The sequence below is a fragment of the Mauremys mutica genome, chromosome 5 (genome assembly GCF_020497125.1).
Source record: "Mauremys mutica isolate MM-2020 ecotype Southern chromosome 5, ASM2049712v1, whole genome shotgun sequence".
Lineage (NCBI taxonomy): Eukaryota > Metazoa > Chordata > Testudines > Geoemydidae > Mauremys > Mauremys mutica.
Genome location: NC_059076.1, coordinates 63,866,446 through 63,878,407, shown reverse-complemented (window position 1 = coordinate 63,878,407; position 11,962 = coordinate 63,866,446). Strand labels below are relative to the sequence as shown.

Sequence of the window (11,962 nt, the reverse complement as noted above, 5' to 3'; positions counted from 1 at the left end):
TGAGCACCCAGAACTCCCAGTGACTTCTACAAATTGACTGATGCATTGGAAAATCTGTTTTATCAAGTACCTGGTCAGATAATGTATACAAAAGGTGACTTCTTGGTTCATGTTCAGTTACATGGTGACTAATGCACAATGGTAAAATACACCCTTACAGATATTCTACTTGCACTCTGCTTAACAAAACATGAACAAAGAAAATGACCCCCAAGATTTCTGAAACCTCAGTCAGCTAGCTAAATGTATATGCATTACAGGATATATTCGTAATTTGCCACAATCATGATTTCCAAGTCAAGCATCTAGTACCACATCTATAAGGAGATATTTAATGGTACCTTCAAATAGCAATGTTGTCATAAATAATTTTACTAAATCTCAGAGATTTGCAATTGCAAATAACACAGAAGCTGTGTTGTGAATGGGATCCCAATGCCTCCTCCATTGGTTTTTGCCCTTGTAAATCAATGCAATATCCAATCCTGTAAATATGTTTCTAGATGAAGACAGATGGTTAGAAAGCGATATACATACATTTTGTTCTCCCTATAGAACAATTAATTGTTTACCCTCAGCAAAGTTTTTAGAGATACTATTTCAAAAATAATCTAATTCTTGCAACTGGGCAAAAGACTGAGGTCCCAGTTTCTCATTGATGAAATGCAACAGTGAGGTGGGGACAGCACAAAAGGGTGTGAACCTCCAGGCTTGATTCTGAAGTCAATGACAAAATTCTCACTAACTGTAATGTGCCCTCTCTCCACTGAAAGGGGAAGTAGGGTACTCTCTCCCCTTACTGGTCACAGGTAAGTGCAAACTGAACAGCCTGATTAGAGGGCAGGGGTTGAAAGAAGGTCTGAAATTATAAGCATTCTCTCCCAGTTTTGAACTATGTATTTCCAGACTCAGATTGCTCCCTCTGCATTAATTAGAAGAAAGATTCAGTAAGGAAAAACCTTCTTTAGAGTATGGATCAGTTACATAGACATATGAGAGCCTAGTAGGTTTTTCAGATTCAAAGAGGTCTCCCTATCAGGAAGGTAAAAGACCTGTTATCATAACCCTCAGACTAGGATGTGTGGTGGGGGAGAGAGCCTTCTTTGTCAAAGTCTCCTTGCTGTAAATGACAAGCACTAAACCCCAACCAGGCTTAATCTCTAAAGCACATTTTGTGTGGCACCACGCCACCTCACCTTCTTCCTACTCACCACTTCTATCTGCATTTCATGCAATGAACAGAACTGATCTCCCATGCTTGGAGGCGAGAAGACAAGGGGAGCTCATGAAGTTACAGCATCAGCAGCAAAATTTTCCTATGGTTTCACTTGGGCAAGAAGAAAAGAATGCAACTAAAACAGAAACAGGTTACAGAAACCTTGAAAGGAGAGAACCACCAGCCATGCAGGACTTTATCACACCACCAGGGGCACTGCTCCTGGTGCCTAGCTCAGAACTGACCTGCACTATTACATCCATTTTTAGGGGAACACCACACTCTACAATTATTTCCCCGGTTTGATCACTAAGCATTCACAGATTCCCATCGTTCATCTCATTTGTTTTCTTCTGTACTTTCTCTTGAAAAGGGGTTGATTTTTCTTACAATATGGTGGGAACGGTTAATTTTGTCTTTTTTCCCCTGAATCCTGGCAACTATTGAGCCACATTTTTAATTTTAATTGTGTAATATTTGCGCATTAGATTGGATGGGGGTAGAGAGGCTTTGGGCGCTTATAAATGTGTAAGTTTGAGCAATAAATAATTACTCTAAGGCACAAAAAATAGCATGCAAAAGTCTTTTCTGTGATACTAATGAATAAAGATTGAGCCCTGCGATTAAGAGAAGATTGAAATCCTATGGAGCCAGTTAATGCAGTACAGTCAAACTGCTGAGCTAGCGGCAGTTTTTACCCACTTCGCTATGAGAATTGGAGACAGGTTAGCCATTAATTAGTCTCTGAGCTAATAGTTTTTTCACTGTGATTTTTATACCCCATATACACAATTAAAGCTGATTTTTTTTCTTTATTGAAACAAGCATCAGGGAAAAAAATCCTTAAGATGTGTGTGTGTGTGTGTGTGTGCTAATCACCAAACAGACTTCTTAAAATAAGGTCCATGGGAAGTAAAAGCTGTGAAATAGCTACACTTCGGTGCAGTGCTGCGAATCCAGTTCTAATGCCAGTTTAAAAAAAAAGACTCCTCTTGCAATACATTCGAATGAATTAGAAACAGGTCAGAGGTGAAGAGACTCAGCTGGGGTCAAACTCACAGAAACCAAACAAGTCTCTCCTGATGCGTTCCGCTGGAGAAGGAAGCGCAAGCCCAGCATGGTAAAGGAGACTAGTAGGAAACAGACGAGCATCTTCAATTGAAGGGGAAGAGGAAGAGTTCTATTTGCAATAGCTTTATTAACTGCAAAGCTCACCTTTAAAACTAAGCCACAACCTTAAAGCAGCTCTCTTTATTTGCCTGAACAATGAGCTCCTAAGTCTTTTGTGCTCTTTGTTCAGAAGGTTTTTTTTTTAACATGCATTGTAACATTTCTTTTAAGGATTGCCTGCCAAAAGCGAATTCCCTAAGGAAAACCAGACCAAGAAAGTAGTGACCAATCCTTTTCGGATTATTGTCAGAAGGCTCCTCCCAGCCCCTTCAATTTGCATAAAAAAATCCAGAAAACTCTTGTTTGCCCAGCATCTTGATCAGTTTGTCCACCGCTGTCTAACAGTCAGAGCCCGAGCCTCCTGGAAAGCTGCATGTAGCCTAAGGGGAGCTGAGAGTTTCTCTCTCTCTCTGGGCTACAGCCTGTTTTCTGCCTTTGTAAGAAACTGGAAGCCTCGCTGGGGCGTTTTTTTCACCCCCGTTTTAGAGTGTGAGTCACCAACCATGTACCAGGGATACTGGTCTCTGTTCCTGATTTGTATCGCCTCCCACTGCATAGGGTCCGTCCAAGGGCTCTTTATTTTTGGACAGCCCGAGTTCTCATACAAGAGGTCCAACTGCAAACCTATCCCCGCCTCCCTGTTGTTGTGCCGCGGTATCGAGTACCCAAACATGAGGCTGCCCAATCTGCTAGGGCATGAAACTATCCAGGAGGTTCTGGAGCAGGCTGGCGCCTGGATCCCTCTAGTTCAGAAGCAGTGCCACCCGGACACCAGAAAGTTCCTGTGCTCGCTCTTCGCGCCCGTCTGCATTGATGACCTGGATGAGACCATTCAGCCTTGCCATTCGCTCTGTGAGCAGGTGAAGGACAGTTGCGCCCCAGTTATGTCTGCCTTCGGCTTCCCCTGGCCTGATATGCTGGATTGCAGCCGCTTTCCCCAGGACAACGACTTATGCATCCCCCCGGCTAGCAGCGACCACGTCCTCCCTACTGCCAGAGAAGGTAAGAACGATTCTGCTGCAGCTTCCTGCGATCTTGGGCATTATTATTTCAATGAAGGGTTAATGGGTTTCCCTGCATATTGTAATGGCTCAAGAACCATAGCATCCCCTATACTCTGCAACACATACCAGGGGCTATGGAGTTATGACGACTTTTAAAGCAGCCGAAAATGAATCGTTTCCTGCTGTGAACAGGTTTTAAACAGTGACCAAAGTTAAGAATTACAGAAAGTTGTTTTACACCTTTATTTACCATGTTAGTTTGTTGTAGGGCTGCTAAAGAGAGAGCGCTAGATAATGGAACTGAAAAAATGTCAAGGTTTTGGATTGATCAGCAAAGCAATTTCACACGTGAAAAGTCCATGAATCGACAGTTATTACGAATGAAGGAAGCCTCTTCCACGGGTACCCGCTTTTTATGTGGGGGGCTGGTTTTAATTAGGTGGAGAAAATCATGCAAAAGGAGAATTTCCCTAGTTATAAAAGTGGTGGGGGGGTGAGAGGGAGTTGCTATAGAAAGGGCACCTCGTGCGCTTGATACTCTTTCACAACCCCCCCCCCCCTCCCCGCGTGCCTGCCTTGATTTTTGTTCCTCGGGGGAGGGAAAGGGGGCTCCTTCATCCTTTTCAAGGGATTCAACAGGAACTTCTTTTCAAGCCCCTGCTTCATTCTAGGCAGATCTTAAATCAATTGCAAAGTTGCTTAGCAATCTTTTCTGATATGATGCAGCGTGACTTTCCACTCCTCTTGAGGTTAGATGGGTAATTCACTGGAAATGTTTTGCATTTTTTCGAACATTTTCCCAACCCAAGCGATAAACAAATCAACGCGGTAGAAATGTTTTTATTCCTATCGCTTTTAGTGGGAACTTTGGTGGTTTTGTGATTTTTACGTGGATTCCCTGGCTCTTTGCTGCTGTGAATTTCACAAATCTTCCTCTCCTTTTTGAAAAAGGAAGGACTTAGACCGGAACGTGATCTATATTATTAAGATAGCTGAAAGAATACGCACACTTCACAGCTCATTCCTGTTTTAATGAAAATCCCTCTTTTCTTAGAATTAAAAAAAACCCAAACCAGTTCGTTTAGAGGGGTTATGTTAACGACGCAATCTCTGTGTGATCAGTTCTGGTGTCATCTGGGAAATGAAAGGTAAGTCAGAACTTAAAGTTAAAGGCAGCTGTGCGAATTCTATAAAGGGCACATACCAGTTGATAGAAAATCTCAATTCACTTCAATGTTCCCAAACGCCACCTGCTGTTCTTTTTTAACCAAACCTGCTGAAAGCTGCTTCTTACATTTCCAGCACCAAAGGTCTGTGATGCCTGCAAAAACAAGAACGAAGATGATAACGACATCGTGGAAAACCTTTGCAAAAATGACTTTGGTAAGTGGAAAAAGAGCCCCCTGGTTAGAATTCCAGGCCTGGGGTCCGCTCCTGTATTGATCAGGTTAAACTCCCATAGGAGGCAATGGGATTTCTGTCAGAGTAAGGACTACAGTCAGGATTTAGCCTTATCTGCAAATCAAACTAAAGTCAATCCTTCTAAGATACTGTGTCAGAAGGCTTCAATCATGCAAATCCTAGTCCTCAGAGTGGAAAAAAGTGTTTTTAAGTCCTAGCAAAGTCAGATTTCTGTTTGCAATTTCCTCCTCATCTCAAAAACCAACAAAATCGCCAACAATAAAGCTGTTTAATATTCGTTTATATAGTGGACTCGGGCAAGTGGAGTAGTACAATGAACAAGAGCAATCTGTAGTCCAAAATTCTGTCCATGGGAAAAAGTGGAGGAAGGATTTCGTATAGGGGTGCAGAAGAGAGAGCCAAAACCCAGTCTCAAACATTTGTAAAGACTTTCTTTGCAGATTATTAATGAGCCTCTACATACAATTTTACAGAGGTGGTGGTGTGTGGAGACTTATGTATATATACAAAACATGAAAATTCTGGGTTAGGACAGGAAAGAGGGAAGAATTGGGAACTGTACAAACTGAAGCATGCTTATTTCAAGAGACTATTATAATAGGTCAGTATCTATAATTGCAGGTGGATGTGTACTGTAAACATCTGAAGTAATTCAAATGTGTCCTCAGAAACAAAGCCATGATGAGGACAATGTATTCATATAGCCTGTATTTATCCTAGCTTTGGACTGGCAAACAATGCCTGAGGTATTCAGATAAAACCTTTTAGAGCTAAACATGTTGTTTAAGTCCTTAAAGAGCCTTGTATTTCCCTCTCCTAGTTATTTTATCAAATCAAATGCAGCTGTTAGGTCAGTTCTCCTTCCATGTGATCTATTCTTTCAAACAGCAATACATGTGAAATATCATTTCCTTACAGGTTTACCTAAAAATCCTCTCCAGACTAATCAATTAAGTTTAAAGTTTTTAACCACAGAAAAGATCAGATTTCAAATTAGATTTAGATTCTTTCCCCTCCCTCCTTTTCAAATGCTAGGGTTTCCGTAAGAATGTCTAGTGCTGGGTTAAAAACTAGCGCATATTTCATGTACAAAATGTGCCCTCTCTGTGTTTGCAAATGTTAGAAAACTAGAGAAAAGATGCATTTAGAAAAGAAGAAGAAAAAAAATCTTAAGGTTGATTCAAACTGAGATGACTTGCATGCACTTAGTGGCTTTAGAAAATGAGCCACCTGCTGCCCATTCTGTCAGCCCCTGACAGTTTAATTAGCAATAGAAGACCTCCCTCCCCAGGTCCCCTTTATGTGCACTAATGGGGGGAAAAAATCTCAGTCTCTCTCATCCCACTTCTCCCTCCCCCTCTCCCTATTAGCCCTGAAGATAAAAGTGAAGGAGATCACATACATCAATGGGGACACCAAGATCACCCCCGAAACAAAGAGCAAAACCATCTACAAGCTGAATGGGGTGACGGAAAGGGAGCTGAGGAAGACAGTGCTCTGGCTCAAAGGTGGCCTGCAGTGTACCTGTGATGAGATGAATGACATAAATGCACCCTATTTAGTGATGGGACAAAGGCAGGCCGGGGAGCTGGTGATCACCTCTGTGAAGCGGTGGCAGAAAGGGCAGCGGGCGTTCAAACGATTCTCCCGCAGCATCCGCAAACTGCAATGCTAATCACTTCTACTCTAGTCACTTTCACCCTAGTCACTTACACCAGCTGCCCCAGTTCTGAGCTCTTCAAGCCTCTTGCACCTTCTTGTTTCAGCCTTTCTGAACCACAAGATATAGCAGGCATGGGAGACGATGGCTGTTTGTTTAAAACGAAGAGGAGAGGAAAACCCTCCCCTTCAAATTTTGTAAATATATTAAAACTGTAATAAAAATCATGAATATTTTTGTGAAGTATTAAAAAATATCTTGCTTAAAGCTAGTTTGTTTTTGATTGGTTTGGTTTTTGCATAAGTGCAAATGTGACATTGGTCTCAATTTTTCTTTTCCTTCATGTTGGGAAAGCTGGTCAATTGATAATACCACCTTTCTCTATACACGCGTGTGTGTTTGTGTGTATTTCGCTCTGATACACTCAGAAATGGCAAACATTTCCCCCTTTTGTTAGCCTTGTAAATGGGCTCTGATTTTGTCCATGTATAAAATGGCATGCCATCTATTTTAACACTATAGAGGAGACCCTTACAACTGCTGCATGAGGTACATATGCATCAATAGAAGTAAGTTAACCATGTGCACATTTTATTTTCTAGAAATCTGACCCGCCCCCACCCCCCCCCAAAAAAAGTTTTGTAGACTGATCTGAATACAGCTTTTAACTTTTTTAAACTTTGCAAATTTAATCATTTGTAGCCTAACTGTAATATACCTAATGATTAACCTGAAAGTTGTAAAATATTGCTTTAACCAACCTTGTAAATATTCAAGATAAACATTATATTATTGTATATAAACTTTACATCACAGTTTACCAATTGTCTTCCTTTGGGGGGCAGAAGGGGGGAGTTATTTCAATGAGTTTTGAAAATGAGAGAATTGAGAATCACCACCACAAATGGGTTTTTGTTATAATACAGCAAAACTTGCACCAAAGTTCCCAACTCCAATAAGTGAGAGAGAGCCCAATCCTGTGATTGGATCCATATGGGTGGACTCTTACTTGAATTAATAGGACTCCAAACAAACTTAAAGATCCACCCATATCCATTCTAAGAGGTTTCTGTAGGACTTTTAAATGCCACTCTAAGATTAGCAGGTTTTTTTGCTGGTCCTTTGGGTGGCCATTTATGGTTTCACCATGTCTCCTAGGAAGACTTTGCTGTCTTGCTTTTAAAAGAAAAAAATTCCCCCTCCCCCCCCAAAATAAGACAAGAACAAAGAAAAATGACAAAAAGAACAGGAAAGGAAAGAGGGTAGGGAGGGGAAAGGAAAGTAGCATCTCTGGTCTGGTCTACACTACAGACCTATACTGATATAACTACATCCTTCAGGGTTGTGAAAAATCCACACCCCGAGGAACGTAGTTATACCAACTTGCCTCCTCTCCCCCCATATAGACAGCATTATGTTACTGGGAGAGCTTCTCCCACTGACACAGCTATCACCTCCTGGGGAGGTGGATTAACTAAGGGAACGTGAGGGAGCTCTCCCATCGGTGTAGAGCATCTTCATTAAAATGCTACAGCAGCATAGCTGTGCTGATGCAGCATTTTAAGTGTTGACTTGCCCTCAGATCCCACCCACTAAGAATTAGTCAAAGATTTCTGAAAATTCAAACCAACTCTTTTCAAATTTGTCCGAGGGGAAGACTTTGCACTTTATCGATAGAGAGTTACAATGGCTTATCTATTTTAAAATTATCAGAATAAGGTTCATTTTCATACACATCCAATTGAAAGAAGTATAAAAGGAACCAAAAGGCCTACTGAAAATCCCTGTCAGTGCAGAGTAATTAAGGTCCTTTGTTTGGGGGTTTTATTTTATTTAAAATTTCCCAGGAATTTCAGTTATTACTAACATTTAAAAAAATGGCTGAAAATTGGTGCAAAAATTAACCATGGTTTTCTGGGTAAATATCAGGCTTAATACTGGGGGCTTTGTCCAGCAGGAGAAGCAGACCAAGCTCTGTGACCTGGGTCTTCTCTCTGGATGCATGTTTTAACACTCTCTCAGGCAGCTGAAGGGCCCAGATATTCACAGAGGCTATCACTGGAGCCAGTACTCTCAGGGGCAATGATGGGAGAGGGCTAGAAAATAGCCGGTGGGGTGCTTGATACTTGCGGGGCAAAGTGAAGGGGTTCTTGGTGGGGCAGGAGGCCAGTATTCACTGGACAAGGGGGTGACGGGTGCAACTGTTGCTGTACTGATTGGCAATGGTCTCGATGTTGCCACTCCACATCACCATGATGTAGCAGTTGAAGAAGTTCAGGTCCATGCCAACCACCAACATGGCAGTTTCTGGTGCCTGCTGCTCCCTATAGACCTGATGAAGCAGTGGTTGAGCAGTCTTGACTTCTGGGACCTGGCATCCTGCCAGTCTCACTGCCCCACTGCAGAGCAATAGCCACCCACCAGCAGCTACCCTGTTCGGGACAGCCACACTGTGCTGTCTGGCAGGGACTCTACATGGAGGGACACTCTCCCCACCAGAGTCTGGACCAATACCCTGCTTTGGAAGGAGAGATAACCACTTGGTATGTGCCATCTCTTATTTCAGGGCAGGCAGGCAGGGAAGGAGCGGGAGGGAAAAATCAGTAAAAACAAATAATGGGTTTTGTAAAACCCAAGGCATTTTCAATAAAAACCAAAAACAAAGGGCCTTAGAAATAATTAAAATGGTAAAACAAACAAAAAGCTGGTACTTCTATTTCATATATATTTTTATATACTAATACTTTTACTTAGGCAAGAAATATCAACAAACATAATAGGATTTTTAAAAACAAAACATCACTGGGGTTACCTAAGAGCTTAACTAGGAGACTATCTTAGCACCCATTCTTCCAAACAGTTACAGAGGGATGGGATTACACGGTCATATATTATTTAAAGATATATGATAAAATAAATATGAATGGGCCTATTCCTCAAAGCTGCTGAACACCCAGTACTCCTATTGACAGCAGTGAGAATATTAGACTCTCAGGATCAGTCCCTGTCTTTTATTACTGACACAGAACAACATACATATACCACACAATCAGTTTTTCAATGTGAAAAGGAGCCCCATTACTTTCATGCATTCAGAATGATTTTCCTGGCAGCATACAAGGTTAAACCTTTTACTGTCTATTGCATAGAGCTTGTTTTGAACAGGATAAGATCCTGGGACCTCATCCTGCATTCCTTGCATACTGAATACTTCCATTGAAGTCAACAATGCAGGACTGGCCCTTCACAGGAATATCTGAGGACAAACTTAAAAAGTAAGTGGCTCATACAATGGACTCAGCATTGTATAAACCCAACAATAAGCAGATGCCACACAGCTCTATCTAGCCTTCACAACACGTGATAGGACCACTGTCACTAACCTGAGCCAGTGCTTAGACCAGACCAGCTCATGGATGAAGAACAGCTGGCTGAAGCGGATCAAGGTTGAAATTATGCTGATTGGCAGAGGAAAGCACTTAGAGAGGTTTGCAGCCATGGTTCAGTCGCCATTGAGTGAAGATGCACAACCACAACTAATCAATTCAGTGCACAGTTTAGGAGTACTCCTTGTTTTCTCACTGATACTAAGCTCTCATGTAATAGCCGTAAGATTGTCCCCATCATGTTTCCCCTTTGAAAACAACAGCTTTGACTTCAATGGGAGTATAAGCAAGCACCAAGTCACTTGCCCAGGGTCATACTGAGTCAGTGGGACTGTTTGCTCGGGGTCACATTGACATCAGTGGGATTACTGTCACAAGTAAAGTATGTAGGATTTAGACTAGTGTCAAGAATAGCACTTAGGTCATTTAATTCCTATTTATTTCCCTGATTTAACTATGTTTCTTGCTATTTTAATGGCAACATGTTACTATAACAATAATATTCACTTCACCAAAAAAGGAAAGGTTTAGTCAGTGTTTGTATTATAAGACCTATTATCAGGGGTGTATAACCCAGCAATTGAAAATCCAGGTCAGTTGAAAATTAGCATTATAAGGTCACAACCTGGGAACAATCTTCTCCAAAAGTTACCCAAAAAAATCCATTTAATCTATTTCAGGAAATCAATTTGTCTATAACTGGGAGTTTTTGGTTATGTCAGGTAAAAAGAGATCCAAGTAAGTAGCCAAAGGCCATGCAGATCTATAACTTCTGATCAGCATTGCATCATATACATTTGTTTAGACTTAGCTCTCTCATCTGATTTGTTAGGTTTCTAACTTAGATAACAGAGTTATTTGCAAACAGAATAAAATAGGGATTCACTTTCATATATTTTAAGGCAAAAAGTAATTTTCTAGACACTTGTTCTCTTCTAATTAAAAAGAATATTGTTAGGAAGTCAAGTACAGAGATCCCATTGTTACTGCTTCCATAAAATATTTGTAAAATACCAGTTGACTATAATGGACTAATTTATGGAAAATAATAATATTTGATTACTTTATTATTTATTAATACTTTATTAAACAGTTTTCATCCAAGTTTCTCAAAGTGCTTTACAATCACCCTAATTTTATTGATCAGGAAAATCCGGATGGGTTAAATAACTTGCTCAAAGTCACACAGCAGCCATTTACAGAGTTCTGAAAAGAATCAAATCTCTTGCCTCCAATTTCTGTGCTCTAACCACTAGACCATAGCAATCTGAATGGCTCATGGCAGTACATCAATGCTGCAATTGTATCGTTTGGAAGCATAATAGTGACTAATGTTCCCTCTAGATTATTTTTCCCTATGTGTGAAAAAGTGAGTGCTCAAACTCAAGTTTAAAACTTATCAGCAAAGTCTCTTACAATCTCATTCTCTTCCTTCCTTATTGGATATCCTCTAATTCCACCTACTCTTTCCATTTCACTCATTCCTGCTCCTTCCTCATTTATTCCATACACCTATATTCACTATTGCCTCCTCTCCACCACTCACTCATTCCTTCCCCCTCACCACATATCCTCTCCCTCATTCTCACCGTCTTTGTACAAAAAAGAAAGAACATGCACAACAATCCTACACATTCCAAAAAAACAGATACTTGAACAATTCAAAGCTACCTAAACATCATCTCTCCCTCTCTCTCAGTTTTCTCTTGTACTTCTATCATCAGAAAGTAACAGGCTTCTCCTCTGCAAGTGGCTAGGCTGCAGGTGGGTGTGATGCATTTGAAGCCTTTAACTACATTGTGTGTTTTGGAATCCTAAATATATCCCTAATTATTCAGGGGAAAGTAATTACATAAACAAGGTATTTCAAATATCAAGGTACATATAGCACACTGAATGACTAAGGCCAGCTCTACAAGTTGTGCTGCTCTAGACAAACCAGCAAAATGTTGCTCTTACCAGCTTACAGTCATTCACACAAAGAGTTACTGAACATTTTGCTGTTGTAGATGCCTGCATGATACAGCCAACCCTTTTGGTAACATTCAGAAGTACATGAGACTTCCATATCCAAAAAGGTTTGGTTAAGAATAGCTTGGCTGGG

General features: G+C 40.9%; 1 protein-coding gene across 1 annotated transcript; it reads left to right on the top strand.

Annotated features, from left to right (window-relative positions):
* The first annotated feature begins 2,208 nt into the window (after window positions 1-2,208).
* SFRP2 (secreted frizzled related protein 2) lies at window positions 2,209-7,096 on the top strand. Its single transcript, XM_045018581.1, has 3 exons — window positions 2,209-3,388; window positions 4,693-4,773; window positions 6,183-7,096. Exons 1-3 carry the CDS (start codon window positions 2,890-2,892, stop codon window positions 6,485-6,487), a joined length of 885 nt encoding a protein of 294 aa, XP_044874516.1. The 5' UTR covers window positions 2,209-2,889; the 3' UTR covers window positions 6,488-7,096.
* The last annotated feature ends 4,866 nt before the right edge of the window (window positions 7,097-11,962 follow it).

What these genes read in the sequence shown, in the direction of transcription:
- SFRP2 (XM_045018581.1), top strand. Translation starts at nt 2,890, where the DNA reads ATGTACCAGGGATACTGGTCTCTGTTCCTGATTTGTATCGCCTCCCAC. An exon ending in CCTCCCTACTGCCAGAGAAG is followed by an intron (nt 3,389 to 4,692) that starts GTAAGAACGATT and finishes TTACATTTCCAG; the next exon opens with CACCAAAGGTCTGTGATGCC. An exon ending in CCTTTGCAAAAATGACTTTG is followed by an intron (nt 4,774 to 6,182) that starts GTAAGTGGAAAA and finishes TCTCCCTATTAG; the next exon opens with CCCTGAAGATAAAAGTGAAG.